Source organism: Eumetopias jubatus, unplaced genomic scaffold (assembly GCF_037043125.1).
Source record: "Eumetopias jubatus isolate StellerSeaLion01/CBP00866 unplaced genomic scaffold, mEumJub1_p1.0 scaffold_16, whole genome shotgun sequence".
In the NCBI taxonomy this organism is placed as follows: domain Eukaryota; kingdom Metazoa; phylum Chordata; class Mammalia; order Carnivora; family Otariidae; genus Eumetopias; species Eumetopias jubatus.
The window spans coordinates 86,329,797-86,348,304 of record NW_028274822.1 but is presented as its reverse complement, the minus strand read 5'-3'; the positions used below and the strand labels follow the sequence as shown (position 1 = coordinate 86,348,304).

The 18,508-nt window shown below is 44.6% G+C and overlaps 1 protein-coding gene across 2 annotated transcripts in view; it reads right to left on the bottom strand.

Annotated features, from left to right (window-relative positions):
- TMEM120B (transmembrane protein 120B) overlaps positions 1–18,508 on the bottom strand; it is a 43,354-nt gene that overhangs the window by 22,716 nt on the left and 2,130 nt on the right. For both annotated transcript variants that reach the window (XM_028116483.2, XM_028116484.2), the window contains exons 2-3: positions 2,952–3,070; positions 1,135–1,251 (exon numbers count right to left, since the gene is read on the bottom strand). In XM_028116483.2, the coding sequence (XP_027972284.1) occupies positions 1,135–1,251; positions 2,952–3,070 (236 nt within the window). The remainder of the gene's footprint in view (positions 1–1,134; positions 1,252–2,951; positions 3,071–18,508) is intronic.

Here is an 18,508-nt window from a genome sequence, read left to right as displayed (position 1 = left end):
AAGATTGCCAACCGATGTAAAATGCACGGAGGACTCAGGAGGCTGGAGCTGGGAAAGCGGATCTGAGCTGCACTGTAAAAAAGGGCCATGCAGTTTCACTCTATGGAAAATTATCACCACCCGACTCAGGGAGTTTTTCACCAAATATGGCAAAAGAGAAGCCAAGAGGAATGGCTTCAAGTGTAAAAGGGCTAGTAAGCCTCCTGACAGGGGCTCTGACTCAGCGCTAGGCCAAACCAGGAGAAAGGGCCACAGGGAAGTGATGGGAGCACACTTAGCAGCCCGCCTCAGGTTTCGATACAACACTGTCCGATCTCGCTCTGGAACAGGTGGCAGTGATGTCACCTGAGGGAGGAAATGGGACTTCTTCAAAGGAGGAAGATAGAAAGAACACAAGCTCTGGAGTCAGAGTGTTCACATCCGAACTTGGGCTGAGCCACCTGAGCAAAACACCCCCTGACGGCTTTGAACCTTGTAGAATTTGGATACCTGGGTCTGACTCACCAAGCTGTAGACAATTCAAGAGCCCCCAGCACAATGCTAGGCATACAGCAGGCACTCAATAAATGTTTGTTCTCAAAGGAAAACAAAAGAGAGAGAGAGAGAAACCAAGAAACAGACTCTTAACTACAGAGAACAAACTCATGGTTACCAGAGGGGAGGGGGTGGAGGGAGGGGTGAGCTAGGTGATGGGGATGAAAGAAGGCATTTGTTGTGATGAGCACTGGGTGATGTACGGAGGTGCCCAATCACCCTACTGCACACCTGAAACTAATACAATACTGTCTGTTAACTGTACTGGAATTTAAAATAAAAATAAAATAAATCAATGTTTGTTCTTTGGGAGAAAACATCTTTCCTCTTAACCTCGGGTGGCACCAGGCATGCGGCAGGTGCTGGAAACCAGATCTTGTATCTGGTTCCTCACACAAGCCCTCCCAGGAAGGTCACGCTGAGATCCCTTCCTGTTCCATGGAGGAACGTATGAGAAAGCCTCCTTCTCTTTCCTGCCCTTGCTTCCCTCCTTTCCCCTCAACCTCAAGCCCCAGCAGGGAGGTGGAAGTCACACAGACCAGGCCCTCTAGGCCTGGGTGTCTGCCCGCAGCAGAGGTGCGCTAAGTTTCCAGCTCCTACCCATTCTTCTTGGGCAGGTAGGCCTCCATGTCGAAGAAGATGTTCTGCCGCTCCTTGATGTTGGCGCTCATCTGCTGAATGAGCTCTGCCTCCTCCCGACTGGCATGGTTCTTGTACCTGTTTGGTCAGAGGTGTGGGCATAGGAGAAGCAGGGGTGTTACTCAGACTGGAGGAAGAATCTGGGAGCTCGGGGCACGGCCCTCCCAACTTTCTATCTCAATGCTTCTTACAACCTCAATTCTCCCTCTGCACCCTGTGGGTTTGACCCTGGGTCCCTGCTAGCCTTGTGACCTTGGGAAAGTCCTTTCACCGCTTTGCCTTATTTTCCATACCTGAAAAACAGGGGTAGCATCAGGCCTACCTCATGGACAATACTGTTGTGAGGATTAAGTGAGTACACTAAATGTAACACATTTAGAATGATCCTTGATACACAGTATGAGCTCAATGGACTTCTACAGGCAATACCATGCTTCTTACTCTTCTAAAAGAGGAGACTGAGGATTACTAGAAGGGCAGACAGGAAAGTGCTTTAAAGGTATTAGCAGGCAACCGATCACTGTCTGTTTTTCCTTGGTGATATTTAACTCTCAAAACTAGAAAAACAAGCCAGTGGACACCCTCTCAGAATAGTAGGTATGTCCTCTATGGGTCAACCTTCTAACCCAATGGTTCTCAACTGGGGACACTTGGCAACATCTAGGAACATTTTATTTGTCAAACAGGGGGTGGAATGTCCTACTGGCATCTAGGGGATAGAGGCCAGGGATGCTGCTAAACATCCTAGAATGCACAGGACAGACCCTGCAGCAGAATTACCAACAGTGCCAGGGTTGAAAAATCCTAGACCGATAAAGACTGTTAAGTCTTACCATCAGTAAGATGTGTTTTTCCAAGAGCGGCGATGTCATTACATGGAACCCTCCACACTCTTACTCCATGACTAATGGACCTCCATTTCCAAAATGGTCAGCCAAGGTTAGGGATATAATCAGTACGTTTGCAAAAATTGTCCACAAGGGAAGGGAAGGATTGACCAGGAGTTACACACTATGGTACAGAGACTTAGCGAAGTCAACTGGAATAAGCCACTCAGAGCCTCAGTCTCCTTGCCTGCCTGGGATCACAGCACCCACTGGACTCCTTCTACCTATAGGGGATGAGAGCACTTTCCAAACCATGAAGACATGAGGATTGGGAGGTGAACTTATGATCTTGTCCTCAAGAACTGAACTAAGTCATGAGCTTAAGTATTTCCCCCTGGGGATGCCAGACTTCCTACCACCTACACCAAAGACCCATAACAACTTTCCTCTGGGAAACTACCTCACATCCTCTTTCCCCTCCATATAGTTCCAGTAAGCCTGTCCCATCCTCCAGGTCCAAAAACTAAGCATATGACCTAGTCTTGCCTAACCAGAGTCTCAGTGATTGGTTCACAAAGGAGCATGTGACCAATTCCCACCAATTAGGATCACACCCAGAACTTTTACTGAAAAACAAGTTATTCTGTCAGTGGAACCAAACCAATAGGAAGGAAGGCTGGAGGATGTAAGTCCGAAAGATATTTGTCTGGCACTGCTGGTGGCCATCTCGGTGACCAGAAGGGGACAGTCAGCCTGAGGGTGAAGCCAATCTAGAGGAAGGCAGAATTTAGAAAGGGGGGGTGGAAACAGATTCCTAAAAACACCTTTTGACCCCAGTGATGTCTGAAGCTACTCCTGGTTTTTTTCCATTAAAATTTCCATTCTCTGCTTAAGCCAGCTTTGAGTTGGGTTTCTGTCCCTTAAAACCCAGGGAGCTGTAGCCTCGCCTACCTCTGGAGTGTGTGCTTCAAGTCCTTCAGGCGCGTCTTCTGCTTGTTGATGGAGCCGCTACACAAAGTCTGGAGTGAGGTCAGCTCCTCCAGCTTCTGCTTGTAGATCCTGTGGGTTTCCTGAGGGATGGAGGAGCCCAAGCAGGGTGTATGGGAGAATGTGAATGGGTCGCTTTTCATAGTTGGACGTGACTGTGCAAGTCAGTCTGACAGCTAAGCCTAGAATCCTCATTCCCTAGCCTTTCTGCCAAAAAAGTAGTGCAACTACTACTATCGAAGATGTGGCTTAGACAACCAGGACTGGAATTCGGGAAGGCATCATGGCACGGCACTTATGTACGGAACTAATGTTTTTTTCCTACCCAGGTTCCATCCTTCCTAATAGCAACAACAACCCAATATGCCTTTGGGAGGCCACCTCTTGTCAACCTCTTCTTGGTCCAGATGGTTTGAGTAGGGCTAACAGTTTCCACGCCAACAGTGGTCATGTGATCCACGCCTGGCCAATGAGTATCCTCCAATGCCCTAGCCACTGACTGATTCAGAGGTAGACACGTGGCTCAAACCGGGCCAGTGAGAGTCAGCCCTGGGACTCTGGTTTAGAAATATTGGTTTAGAAATGCCCTCCTTCTTCTGGGTTTGCTAATCTGGTAGAAAGTGCACCTGGGGCTGTTGAGCAAATGAAGCCAGCAGGAAAACAGAATTGCAATGCAGTATGAGATAGAATTCTCACAGCATCAATTCAGCCCTTAGATCTAACCAGGTCTGAATGTAATGCTCTTGGTGATATGAATTAATAAATTCCTTTTCACTTAGGCCAGTTTGAGTTCGGTTTCTGATCCTGGCAATGAAGAGAGTTCTTGCTAAGTCAACTAAGAAAAGGACACACCGCTTCCCTTACAGCCAGCCCTCCCTCCCCCAGGCTCTGGAAATAACCATTCAGGGCCACAAGGCCTGGGGAAATACAAGAGACTTCACCTCAAGGCAAGGAGGATGAACACAGTAACTTCTTGATCATGCTGCCCCAGCACACCTCCCCGAACATTACACCATATGCTCAGAAACAGCCCCTTCCCTCTAGAGTTCTGATAATCTAAGACAAGCACCAACAATGTAGAGGAAACAATATGAGGGACAGGGACCATGAAATTAAAAAAAATAAACCAATGAACAGATTTAAAGTGTCTGCTTTCTTGGGTGGTGGAGAAACATATTTACCAGAGGGAGGGAAAAAAAGGGGGTAGTCAAAGGGTGAGACCAGACCCTAAACGCTCATAGCTGCCAAGCGGGGTCTCCAGATTTGACAGTCAAGCCAGAAAATAAAGAAGTGAAGACAATGAAGTGAACAGATAACAATTAGGAACAACATCAAAGGACACTGTGAGCAAGTCTCCCCTGACCCCGAGATGAGATGGCTTGGTCCCCTGAATTCGCACAGCATCCTCACTCTCTCCTGCCTGGGTCCCTGGAGAGGAAAATCAGGTCTTTCATGTAACTTTATATTTTTAAATAATTTCAAACTTGCTGAAGAATTTTAAGAAGAATACAAAGAACCCCCCTATACCCTTCACCCAGATTCACTAACTGTTGGCATTATGCCATACATATTTGCTTTATCGCATGTGTGTGTGTGTGTATTTTTTCTGTATCAGGCATCAGTGAATGACAACCCACAGGCCAAATCTCTAGCCACCATATTTTGTATGGGCAGTACGCTGGAAATGGTTTTTGGCTGGTTGGAAAAAAAAAATCAAAAGAAGAATACTTCACAACACGTGAGAAGTATATGAAATTGAAATTTCGGTATCCATAAATAAACTTTCCCGCAGCACAGCCACACCCGTTCACTTACATCCCGTCATGGCTACTTTGGCGCTAAAGCAGCATATTGAGTAGTTGTGACATGGGCCATATGGCCCGCCGAAGCCTAGAATCCTCATTCCCTAGCCTTTCTGCCAAAAAAGGTTTGCCTACTCCTTTCTAAACCATTTGGGAGTTGGTCGTAGACAACATGCTTCTTTACTCTTAAATACTTCAGCGCATGTTTCCTAAGAACACGACATTCTCGGGGCGCCTTGGTGGCTCAGTCGGTTAAGGGTCTGCCTTTGGCTCAGGTCATGTTCCCAGGGTCCTTGGATCGAGCCCCGCGTCGGGCTCCCTGCTAAGCGGGGGATCTGCTTCTCCCTCTCCCTCTGCTGCTCTCCCCACTCCTGCTCACTCTCTCTTGCTCAAATAAATAAATAAAATCTTAAAAAAAAAAAGAACACAACATTCTCTTATATATCCATAGTACAATGATCAAATTATCGCATCTCTTCAGGCTCCTTTAGTCTACGACAGTTCCTCAACTTTTCTTTGTCTTTCATGACATGGACATTTTTTTTATTTTTTTTAAATGTTTTATTTATTTATTCATGAGAGTCGGGGGGGGCAGAGGCAGAGGGAGAAACAGGCTCCCCGCCTAGCAGGGAGCCCGATGCGGGACTCGATCCCAGGACCCTGGGATCATGACCTGAGCCGAAGGCAGACGCTTAACCATCTGAGCCACCCAGGTGCCCTGACATGGACATTTTCAAAGGGTTCAGTCCAGTTGTTTTGAAGAATGTCCCTCCATCTGGGTTTGTCAGATATTTCCCCATGAGTGAATTCTGGATATGCATTTGGGACAGAAATGCCATTAAAGTGATGCTGTGTCCTCAGTGTCTCCTATCAGGAGGGACACAGTGTCTGTGATGTTAACATTGATTGCTTGCTGCCCACTGCTTTCTCCATTTACAGTGACCAGCTTCCTATCTGTAATTAACAAGTAATCTGTAGAGAGGGAGGCTGCGATTTACTCCCTTTTGAATTCCTCCACCCTCCTATGTTCAACTAATCTGCCAGTAATAAAGGAAACCCTCCAGAAAGAGACAGGAAGGATGGGGGCAGAGAGACCCTGAGTAAGTTACACAGGCTTTGAGAAGGTGGGGCCTCTGAACCAAGAGCCCCCAGCAACAGCAGCAGAGGCTCCTGGAAGATAAAGGGCTATGCGACCTCCTGGCACACTCTGGTGCTGGGTCCCACCACAGAAAGATAAGACCAAGACTGCAACATCAGCAGCCAGATGCTCACCAGGCCCTCTTGGATTTAAATTAATATTTAATTTCTTAAGTAAAACATGAAGACATTATCCTCGTTAAAAATTAAAACCCTACAGCTATGGCTGGAGTCGGCTATGAATATCCCACATCCTGTCTTCTCCCCTTTCTCCAGAAGTAACTACAGTTACCACTTTCTTCTAGACTTTTGTGTATGTATTTTTCCAGACTGTAGTCTATTTATCTATGCACTTCTATATTCTATATGGACCTATTTGTACATATATACACATAAAAATATATACATATATATGAAAAATACACACTGTTGCAAAAATGAATTGTTCCTAATACTTAGTCTCCTTTACTTCCTTTAGTAACAGGACCCCATGAGTAGTAGCTGGGCACATGGCCATCCAGTAACAGACATTTCCCAGCCTCCCTTGCAGCTATGTGTAGCCCCAGGATGAGTTAGCCAAAGGGATGCAGGTAGAAGTGATGTGTCTAAGTTCTGAACCACATCTTTATAAGGAGCTGCTTGCCCTCCATTGTCCCTTTTCCTGACTGGGATATGGCGACAACAGGTGCAATTACCTTGAAACCAGAGATGGAAGCCACACGATGTCAGTGGCAAAGCCCAGTGTCCCTTCCCCAGCCAAAGCAACCTCGGCTGACCTCATGTGACAGAGCTTCCCACTTGTGATGCTGTTAAAACAAGATCGCCCATCCTTTAGCACTCCTCACAGACAGAGGTGGGATCTCTGTTCCCACCTCTTAAATATAGACAGGCTTGTGGCTGGTTTGACCAATAAAATACGGCAGGAGGAACACTACAGTCTCTGAGAAAAAAGTCATGGAAGGCCATGTGGCTTCTGCCTTATTTGCTGGAACACTTGCTTTTAGAGCAAACAGTCCAACTACCCTGAGGCCACCATGCTGTACGGAAATCCTAACCCATAGAGAAGTCACATGTAGGCACTCTGATCAATAGTCTCAACTAAGACAAACATTCTTGTCGTTTCAGCTCAGACATTTAAATGTGTGGGCAAAGAACCTCCAGATGATTCTAGCCACAGCCATGTAAGTTACTCCCAGCCATTCAGGTCTTCCCAGCGAAGGCCCCTGACACCGTAGAGCACAGTCAAACCATTCCCATCATGCCCTGTCTAAACTCCTAACCCACAGAATCCAAGAGCAAAATGTAATTATTGTTGTTTCACATAGCAACACATAACTGAACACCACTTACCCTGGACCACACCTCCCTTTGGACCGTTATGTGAGAAAGACGCTGCCTCATTTAAGCCTTTTTTTTTTTTTTTTTTAATTTGGGGATCTCTTTTGTTATAGCAGCTTAGCTTATACCCTAAAGTACATACTTCTGATTTTTAAAAATATATTAACGGTATCAGAATTTAGATATGATTCCACAAGTTTCTTTTTCTCACTCAACAATATGTCTTGAAGATCTACCAACATAAGAATGTATAGATAGACTTCATTCTTTTTAGTGCTATGGAACATTTCATGCTATGGACATACTATGGCTTACTGAGCCATTCTATTGCTGGATATTTAGGTTGTTTCCAGTCTCTGCCTATAACCAACAATGCAACATTGACTAACATCCTCACAGGCATACACACAAGCATCTCTCTCGGGAAGAGAAGAAGGATTCCTGGGTCAGAGTGTACAGCCTTGTTTTTAGTTTTAATAGATCTTGGCAAACTGCCCACAGAGTGGCTGTACCAATTTATACTCCCACCCACAGCTTATGACAGCTGTCGACAGTCACCTCACCAACACTCAATGACATCTACTTTTCTACAGGCACTTCTCTAATCTCTGCTGGTGATATTTTCTGCTCCATCCTAAGACATCAGACTGGGTAGGGATAGGAAGTCTGTGAGCCTTTCCACAATTTTGTCCCCTGGCATATGGAGTCACTCCTGCTCCCCTCTGGTTCTTTCTCTCTGCTCTCAGCTAGAGCCACTTCCCAGGGGAGATCTTATTTTGGAGACCATACATCTGGTCCACTCTTGTCTTCAGTTCCAGACTGAGGATTTGTCAGCTATGAGGAGGACAATGTGGGGTTGTGGGGGGAGGTATGAGGGGGGTTCAGAAACAGGGTCCTTAGTGTGACATACTCTCCATTTCCAGGGCATTCCTCGCCCATGCCCAGACTCTGCAGATTTCCTCAGACCAGTCCCACAAGCAGTAGGAAAGGTTATCAATTCATTTCTTGGACCCTAACTTTTCTTCAGACAGCTGCCTCTTATTCTAACTGTGGTAAAATACATATAACACAAAATTTACCATTTTAATCATTTAAAATTTCTAAAATTTTCCTAATTTTAATAAAACACATATAAAATTACCATCTTAATAATTTTAAGTGTAGGGGCGCCTGGGTGGTTCAGTTGGTTAAGCAGCTGCCTTCGGCTCAGGTCATGATCTCAGGGTCCTGGGATCGAGCACCAAACAGGGCTCCCTGTTCAGTCAGCATGGAGTCTGCTCCTCCCTCTGCCCCTCCCGCTCGTGCTCTCTCTCTCAAATAAATAAAATCTTTTTTTAAAAAACTAAAATAATAATGTTAAGTGTATAATTCAGTGGCATTAGGTATGTTCACATCATTGTGAAACCATCACCACCATTCCATCTCCAGAACTTTTTCATCATCCCAACTGAAACTCCAAACCCATCACATAATAACTCCACTTTGTTTCCCCAGCCCCTGGCAACCACCATCCTACTTTGTCTATGAATTTGACCCTCTAGATACTTTATATAAGTAGAAACGTGTATTGTCTTTTTTTTTTTGAAAGCCAAACAGAAGAGAATACAGTTTAACTGAATCATACATGTGAACCCTTCTACTTCTTCATAATTTAAGTCTGACTTCTCAGAAATATTTTGGGAAGAAAATGCAGGGAGCTTTTTGGGGGGCAAGGGGAGATAAGTGATTACATTTTTTAAAATTCCAGTTAGTTAATAAAAAGTGTTATATTACTTTCAGGTATACAATACAGTGATTCAACAATTCCATACATCACCAGGTGCTCATCACAAGTGCCCTCCTTCATCCCCATCACCTATTTAACCCATCTCCCTCTCCCCTCTCCTCTGGTAATGGTCAGTTTGTTCTCTATAGTTAAGAGTTTGTTTCTTGATTTGCCTCTTTATTCCCCCTTTGCTTGTTTTGTTTCTTAAATTCTACATATGAGTGAAACCATATGGTATTTGTCTTTCTCTGACTTATTTTCGCCTAGCATAATACCTTCTAGCTCCATCCACATCATTCCAAATGGCAAGATTTCATTCTCTTATGACTGAATAATATTCCATTGTATATATATCTACCACATCTTCTTTATCCATTCATCATTCGATGGACACTTGGGCTGCTTCCATATCTTGACTATTGTGAATAATGTTACTATGACCATTTGGGAGTATAGGTACCTGTTTGGAGTCCCTGCTCTCGGTTCTTTTGGGTATATACCCAGAAGCGGGATTGCTAGATCAAATAGTAATTCTATATTTAATATTTTTTTAGGAACCACCATACCATTTTCCCAGCTGCACCATTTTACAACAGCTGTTTCTTTTTTTTTTTAGAGTGCTTTTTTTTTTTTTTAAGATTTTATTTATTTGACAGAGAGAGACACAGCGAGAGAGGGAACACAACCGGGGGCAGAGGGAGAGGGAGAAGCAGGCTTCCCACTGAGCAGGGAGCCTGATGTGGGGCTCAATCCCAGGACCTTGGGATCATGACCTGGGCATCGAAGGCAGACGCTTAACGACTGAGCCACCCAGGCGCCCCTACAACAGCTGTTTCTTGATGGACTGTCCATGGGTGGTTCTGGGAGGTGGGGAATACAATTCTTGTCTTCCCTTGGAATCCCTGGCTATTCTCTGCACATGAAGGTGTCTCCAGAAGACCCTCAATTAGACCTGTGCTTTGAAATGCTTCTTCCAGGGGCAGGATGAGCCACACTGCAGCAATCCAATCCTGGCTTTCATCCAGTCAGCCTTGAACCTGTAGCCTCAAAAGGAACTGGTCACCATATGGAAGCCTTCTGTTGTTTTTGCCAACTAGGCAGATATTCCCCTTCTGGTTAATGTCTCCACAGTTTCTTTGGAAATCCAGCCCTCCCCACACTCAGTTACTGAAATCTGGCTAGGAATGGGGTTGAACCTGCCCCAGGTTCCAGGGCATATGACCCGGGCCTGGTCAATCAGAGTATCAGCCTCCAGACCCAACTGGCTAATTCAGGGACAGGCATTCAAAACCAACAAATCTCAATTGCTGGGGCGGGGTGGGGGGGTAGTTTTTATCAGAACTGCTGAAAAAGAGAAGCTCTTCTTCCACTAGTTTGAAGGAGGAAGAGCTCATGTGAGCCCAGAGTTAATGGAGCTGTCTTGCTTGAGCATGAATCCAACTGATGGGAAAACAGGGCAGAGGCAGATGAAGGCTGAGCCTTGATGGTTTCATTTGAGCCCCTAGATCGACTCATATTTGAAGATGGTATACCTTTGGCTTCCCAATTACACAAACAAATCCTGTTTTATTTGGTTTGGCTTTGCCAGATTGGATTGAAGGTCATCATTTCAGAGGCAAGTGTCAGAATCTAGATTAAAATGCCAAAGCACAGAGTTTTCCTTCTGGGCAAAGTTAATCACACCAGGTAAGAACAGAAGCCACAAACCTTGGGACTCATTATTACCAACCTCTTGCCCTGGGCACTATCATCCTAAAGACACCAAAAACAAGGACTTGGAGCCCTGTCGAATGAATCCTTCATCAAGCCACTAACTAAATAGGCACCCCAAAATGTAGATCGCCGAACAATCAAATTGGGTGTTTTTTTCTACAAACCAAAAACTTAAGCCATCATTTTTTAACAGCTTTGAGGTATAATTCACATACCATAAAACTCACTCATTTTATGTGTACAACTCAGTGATGCCTATATATTTACCAAGCTATCCAACTATTGGCATAGCCAGTTTCAGGATATTTCACCACCCAGTAAGATCCCTCACGTCTATGACAACATCGCTGCTCCCCCCACACCCCTCCCTTCAGCCTGCTGGCAACAACTAATCTACCTTCTGTCCCTATAGATTTGTCTTTTCTGGATAGTCCATATAAATGGAGTCATACCATATGTGGTTTGGGGTCTGGCTTCTTTCACTCAGCATCACGTTTCTGAGGTTTATTCATGTTGTAGCATACACAAGGATCCCTGCTTCCTGAAAGTTCCCGTTATGCCATTTTGCTTTTGCTTTTATGAAAGACCGCAATTAGTAAGGTAATGACTTTTTTCATAAAAGTGAAAATCCTCTTCGGATCTCTTTTGGTTAGCAAAAACAGGTACTAATGGAGGTCTTTCGAAAAAGCAGTGGTGTAACTCGAACTTTCAGAAAGCAGGGGATACTCTTCGCTTTACACCATTCTGGTTTATGAAAGGTTTCATTGGAAGGCTGTACTTTCGGATAGTAGGGGGGGAGCACGTGTTATTCTGCTTTTATTGCTACTTAACAATAAAAATTTAGTATAGATGCATCACACTTTGTTTATCCAATCACCTGTTATCAGACATTCCAGTTATTTCCACTTTTTGACTATTATAAATAATACTTCCATGAACATGTACAAATCTTTGTGCAGACCTATTTTCATTTCTCTTGGGTAGATACCTAGGAATGGAATTACTGGTCATATGGTAAATGTATGTTTAACTTTTAAAGAAAATGACAAACTGCCAAACCACTATTTCTATTTCTAAACTTGGCAGCGGTGGATTGGAACATGGGAAACACCAAACACAGGGAGTCCGCACTCTGCAACCGGTGCAGGGAGTACCAGCTTATTAAATGTGATTGACTCCCACATCGAGTTGCTACCTCTAAAAATAACCCAGAGTGCTGGGGGCACCAAAGCAGACAAGCAGCTGCAGAAGAAAGAAAGAAAAGACTCCATTCGGGAGCCCTCCCCACCCCCCCCCCCGCCATCCCCTAACTTGTCTAGTTCAAGGCCAAAGAAAAGAAACACACTTGATAGAGTATCTAAGGATGGAGCTTTAGGCCGTAAAAAAAAAAAAAAAAAAAAAAAAAAAAAAGAGGATAATTATAAGCAAGCATTGCCAGTAAAGAATCAAATGCTAACTATATGAATTTAGTTAAAATCTCCAAAAGAGAAAATACAAGCATAGTACACTACCCGATTCTGCAGTAAATAATACCTGCATGGTCATAATCATGTAAATAATTGACAGTGAACCTATAGAGCTGCCTTTCATCTTCTCTTTCAGTTTTATTTAAGTAGTCTCTACACCCAACATGGGGCTTGAACTCATGACCCCAAGATCAAGAGTCGCATACTCTTCCAACTGAGCCAGCCAGGCGCCCCAGAGCTGTTTTTCTTTATAAGCCTTTTGGTACTGTTGGGTTACTTTCTGGTCTCCTGCTCATTTTATTATGAAATATTTCAGGCATACAAAAAAAGACAGAAAATCATATAACTGATAGAAAATAAACATCAGCACTCATATTCTCACCCTCAGTTTAAGAAATAATAGTAGTACACAGGGCGCCTGAGTGGCTCAGTCGGTTAAGCGACTGCCTTCGGCTCAGGTCATGATCCTGGAGTCCCGGGATCGAGTCCCGCATCGGGCTCCCTGCTCGGCGGGGAGTCTGCTTCTCCCTCGGACCCTCCCCCCTCTCATGCTCTCTCTCTATCTCATTCTCTCTCTCAAATAAATAAATAAAATCTTTAAAAAAATTAAAAAAAAAAAAGAAATAATAGTAGTACACAGAGAGTTATTAAAAGCCCCCTAAGTGGGGCGCCTGGGTGGCTCAGTCGTTAGGCGTCTGCCTTCGGCTCGTGTCATGATCCCAGGGTCCTGGGATAGAGCCCCTCCTCGGGCTCCCTGCTGTGCAGGAAGCCTGCTTCTCCCTCTCCCACTCCCCCTGCTTGTGTTCCCTCTCTTGCTATGTCTCTGTCAAATAAATAAATAAAATCTTTGAAAAAAAAAAAAGCCCAAGAGGGGAACCCCTTTGCTGGTTATTTCTGCCCCCATGCTCACCCCAGATCAATTCTTTCTCTGTGCCCAGAGGAGGCTGACCCCTATGGACTCCATTCCCTGGACTCCCTTACCCTGCCTCCCACTTGGGATTAGCCTACGGGATGCACAACAGGAAGAGACAGAAGCTGGGGTATTTGTTCTTCCTGCCTCCTCTGTTTTGCTGCAGCCTTCAACCATTACACCTCCTGTTCTGCAGCTCTCCTTCCCCAGCAACAAGCTTTGGCCAAGCTCTGGTGATGGCCCCCCTCCCTCTACTCCTTTAGGAACAGGACTGGCCCCAGCTCTAGGGGCCTCACCCTTAAACTGCCACACCTTTGCAAATAGTCCCTTCTTTAAATTCCTTTGAGTGAGATCCTTCTGGAGCGTCATTTGCTTTTCACCAGGATCCTGCCCAATCTCCCCTATACTGAATCTGGCCCATATCACTCCCCTGTACTATATAAACATGTATCAGCAAGCAATACATAGTATTGTTTTGAATGTTAATTTTATCATACATGTCATACTATATATATGTCTCTGCAACTTTCCACTCAATGTTGCTCTTCTTTTAAAAACATTTATCCAGGGGCACCTGGGTGGCTCAGTTGGTTAAGCGACTGCCTTCAGCTCAGGTCATGATCCTGGAGTCCCTGGATCAAGTCCCGCATCAGGCTCCCTGCTCGACAGGGAGTCTGCTTCTCCCTCTGACCCTCCCCCCATCTCATGTGCTTTCTCTCATTCTGTCTCTCTCTCAAATAAATAAATAAAATCTTTAAAAAAAAACATTTATCCATGTTGACACATGTAGCTCTAGTTTATTCATTCTGTTCATCATACCCCACTCTACGGATGTTCAGTGGAATCACCCATTTGGAAGAACATTAGGTTTCCAGTATTTAGTTGTTACAAACAAGAGTTCTGAAAATTCTTGAACATCTCTACTTGGATATTTAACTTTGCGGCTATGTATTACTTCTAAACATGCAGGATGGATTAAAAGAGAGGGAGAGAGAGAAGCGCTAACATTGGCTCTGTGAGCTGGGATGCCCATACCTCCTTTCCTACACGGCTAATTACCATCCTTTTACGCCACGTGTAGAAGACACAAACAAGTGGGTTTCTGGTGGAGGCTTAGGCAATCTGCTGCCTCTCCTGTTCTCTGAGGACCCAAGCTCTGCCCCAATGGGAAAATGAGGTTAATGATTCAAGGTCTTGGCATGGCTGTGAAACATCTGGAAATGCCCGCTCAGTACAACTTGGCTAAATCATAAGATCCAGAACCTGAGTCCACATGTACTGCAAGAATTGCCAGCAATGGAATCTCATGGCCTTTTCAGACAGGGGTCTGGCCCAGAAGCATTGCAAGTTGGTGGGCAACCCAGTAGGATGCACCAAAATGTGGTGTCTGATAGCAGCGTTTCTCTCTACTGGAAGTTTCTGAGAGATTACATTTATATAATTCTCTTTCCAAGGAATCGAGTTCAAATAAACATTTCTGGATGCTGAGTATACTTCACTAAGACTCATCACCATGAAAACATCACTAAGGATGGCAAGTTGACTTCAACGAAACAGCATCAATTCTACATTGGAAAGAATTCTGAGTCATGTGCCAGGATTGATTCGTGATGTCTGTTACAGGAGCAGTAAGTGCGGGTATTAGACATGGGTGTCAGACATTTGGGAGGCAGAATAACCTAAACTCTTCATATCCAGAGTCTGTCACTTCTTAGCAGTCATATAAGCTGTTTGTATCTCAGTTTCCTCAGCTGTGAAGAGGTTAGGAGATGAGGTATATGTAACAGGCCATATACTGGTTTATTTTTTTTAAAATCAGTTTTATTGAGGTATAATTTACATATCAATTCATCAATTTCCAGGTGTACAACTCAAGGAATTCTGGCAAATATATACAATTGTGTAAACACCACCACAATCAGGACATAAAACAAAGGTTCACAAACTTTGCCGGTTCACCATGCCTTTCATGTCTCAGTACACTTTCCACAGTCCTCAGGCCAAATAATTGAAAAGTATTTATGTCCTAACAACTCAGTAGCCTTTTTGGGGGGAAAAAAAGAATACGCAGAGATTGACAAAAACGTTTTTATTTCATTCCAAAATAACCAAAATTATTTACTAATGGGATGTGTGTGCCTATTGGGCTCTGCACAAATTCTCAAACCTTGGAATCAGATGGGACACTGTCAACCTCATTTCTTTTTCCACATGGATTTTCTCACAGTACCTGATTTTAATCATAGATCATTAAAAACCTAACTTTACAAAGATATGACATCAAAAAGAACGTAGTGTGATCTAATGTGCAAGTACGAAATACCCCAAGTTAGCAGTTTAAGAGGTGTATGACAGATGTCATTGTGTTTCCCTTGAAAATTGAAATTATCCCATAGTGTCACTGAGAGCTTGATGCAGCTCCTTGGGGGTACCTTGACACAGTCTGGGAATTACAGATATAGACTGTTTCTATTACTCCCCAAGAGATGCCTGTCCAGCATCCCTCTCTCTTTTTTTACTATCAGTATTTTCATTTTCCTTTATAGGACTATCCCTCCCTCATTTTTATTTCATATGGTTTGAGTGGCCCTCATTCCAGTCCTGGGCTCCAGCGGAGACATGAAAACCAAGGCCCAGCCAATCCGTGCCACAGTGACTGGTTAAGTAAGGGATAATCATGTGACCCACGTGGGGACAATGAGAGTTGGCCCTGGGACTCCTGCTGGAATTACCAGGGAAAAGATGCTCTGTTTTGGCCAGATTTGCTAAGCTGGTAGATGTCAGCCTGGGGTCACCCCAACATGGGAGAGACTGCCTGAGAATAAGGCTGATATAGAAGAAACAGAAGCGGGGGGTGCCTGGGTGGCTAGTCGGTTATGCGTCCAACTCTTGGTTTCGGCTAGGGTCATGGTCTCTGGGTCATGGGACTGAGCCCCACCTCGGGCTCTGCTCTTAGCACAGAGTCTGCTTGTCCCTCTCCCTCTGCTCCTCCCCCAAACTTGCCCGTGCACGCGCGCACACACACACACACACACACACGTCTCTAAAATAAATAAATAAATAAAATCTTAGGGGAAAAGAAAGGAAGAAGAAGAAACAGAGAGAGACACACACACAGACAATTCACTGGAGCCCCTGGATCTAGCCTGGCCTGAAGCCATTTGTCACTGGATTTCCCAATATGTGAGCTAATAAATTCTTTTGGCTTAAAGCCAGTAGAACGGGGTTTCTGTCACTTGCAACTAAGAATCCTGACTAGTGTATTATATATACGCAGTGCTTTATTACATATATATTTATATTATATATATATTTGTTGCATATATAAAGCACTGTACAAATGAAATGAGACCCCACAAGTTCAAAAGTTTCTTTCCAGAGCCAAGGGTCTCAAGATACTTTGGGAGCCCACAGTGTTAGGAACCCAAAAAATATCTGATGTACACAGCAGACCTGGGTTCAAATTCCAAAATTCCATGACTTCCAAGTTACTTAACATCTCTTAGCCTCAGTATTAAGCAGGGTTGGTCATTTAGATTAAATGGAATCATCCATGTATCATACAGTTAGCTCTTACCGTTATTACTGTCAGCCTTTGTTTTTTAGATAAAGAAACTCAAGCTCAGAGAGGTGGCTTGCTAACGGTTAGATACTAGACAGGTGCAGGCCTCAGGCCCGAACCCAGGAACTGTGACTCCCTGTCCAGGGTTCTTTCCACACAACGCACTTCTTTTTTTTTTTTTTTTTTTAAAGATTTTATTTATTTATTTGAGAGAGAGAGAGAATGAGAGATAGAGAGCACGAGAGGGAAGAGGGTCAGAGGAAGAAGTAGACTCCCTGCTGAGCAGGGAGCCCGATGCGGGACTCGACCCCGGGACTCCAGGATCATGACCTGAGCCGAAGGCAGTCGCTTAACCAACTGAGCCACCCAGGCGCCCCACACAACGCACTTCTAAAGACAGAGACCCATAAGGCAATGCAAGATGGAAGAGAAACGAAAAGAGTACCCAGGGCACAGACCTGCCTTAGGTAAGTGGTTAAGAGTACAGACCTTGACGTTCAACAGCCTGGGTTTGAATCCTGACTCCAGCACTTACAAGACATATGACTTCGGGTATATGATTTTCCCTCTGTAAAATGGGATAACAAGATCTATTTCGTAGGGTTTTAATAAAATAATACTGACCTTCTTGCTTCTACCCTGTCCCTCTCGTGTCTATTCCATACACAGCAGCCAGAGGGGTGCCCGTTTCATTGGTAGGAAAGGCCAAAATCTTTACAGTGGCCCACCAGGCCCCTGCATTTCTGTGAGCTTAGGTTTAGGGAAAGGCCCTTCCGGCCACCTCCTTTCTGGATGGGAAGGGGTGGGGTCAGGTTTCCAGTGATGCAAGTCAGGAAACGCTTATTAAATCACCTGCCACCGTGTCTGTAAGTGACCTTCTGTGATCACACCACAGGCCACAGGGCCAAACATGTGCTGGTCTCAGACTGATGCTCAATTCACCAGCATGGCTGAAATCCCAGCCAGCCAAAACCGAAGCCCCCATAGCCACTTGACCTTGCCCCTGAGTCTAGTGAGGCCCTGGCAGAGACAAAGCACAGTCAAAAGAAAACAGATCCTCTCCTCTAGAAAGTCCCAGAGATTATGACTTTTGCAGGGCGGGGATTCCAAAGACCTTTCCAATCCTCTGGGGTCTGACAATTAGGTTTTCTCTTTCCTCCCTTCATTTGAAAAAGGGAAGGAGAGGTGAAACACAGAGATATTAGCTATGACCCCAAGAAAGACAGAATCAGAAAGATACAAACACGAAACCTACAAATCCCAGATTCAGAGGCAGATATAGGCAAATAAAGATAGACAGGAATTTTCTGGTAAAAAAATTAATCCTTCCTTTCTAGTTCCAATCTGTCCACCTGCCTACCTGTTGTGACTTCCCTGCTCTCCAATAAATGTCTCATATCTGAAAGTCTGTCCAACACATACCCAATGACAATGTACACCCTACTTATTATACACAAATCCCAGAAACTTTCATCTCAGGAGTTCAAAGCTCTCATATTTATTATGGGGGATATGGAAGTGAGAAGAGAGAGACAGGCCTCCCAGCACAATAACAGACATCCATACTAAGCATTTAGAGTACTAAGTTCTAGTAGCAGCTTTACCACTCAAGAGCTGTGTGATCCCAGTTGACTGAATTAGATTCTCAAGCTTCAGTTTCCTCATCTATGAAGATATAGACAATGTCTATGACCTTGACTCACGGGGCACTCTGTGGCCTTCCATCTATCACTGGCCTCTGACCCAGGAGTTGTCCACCAAAGCCTGAGGCCAGCAGGGTCCCTGCTCCCCAAAGGCCCAGGCCATTCCAGTACCCCCATTGCCGAAG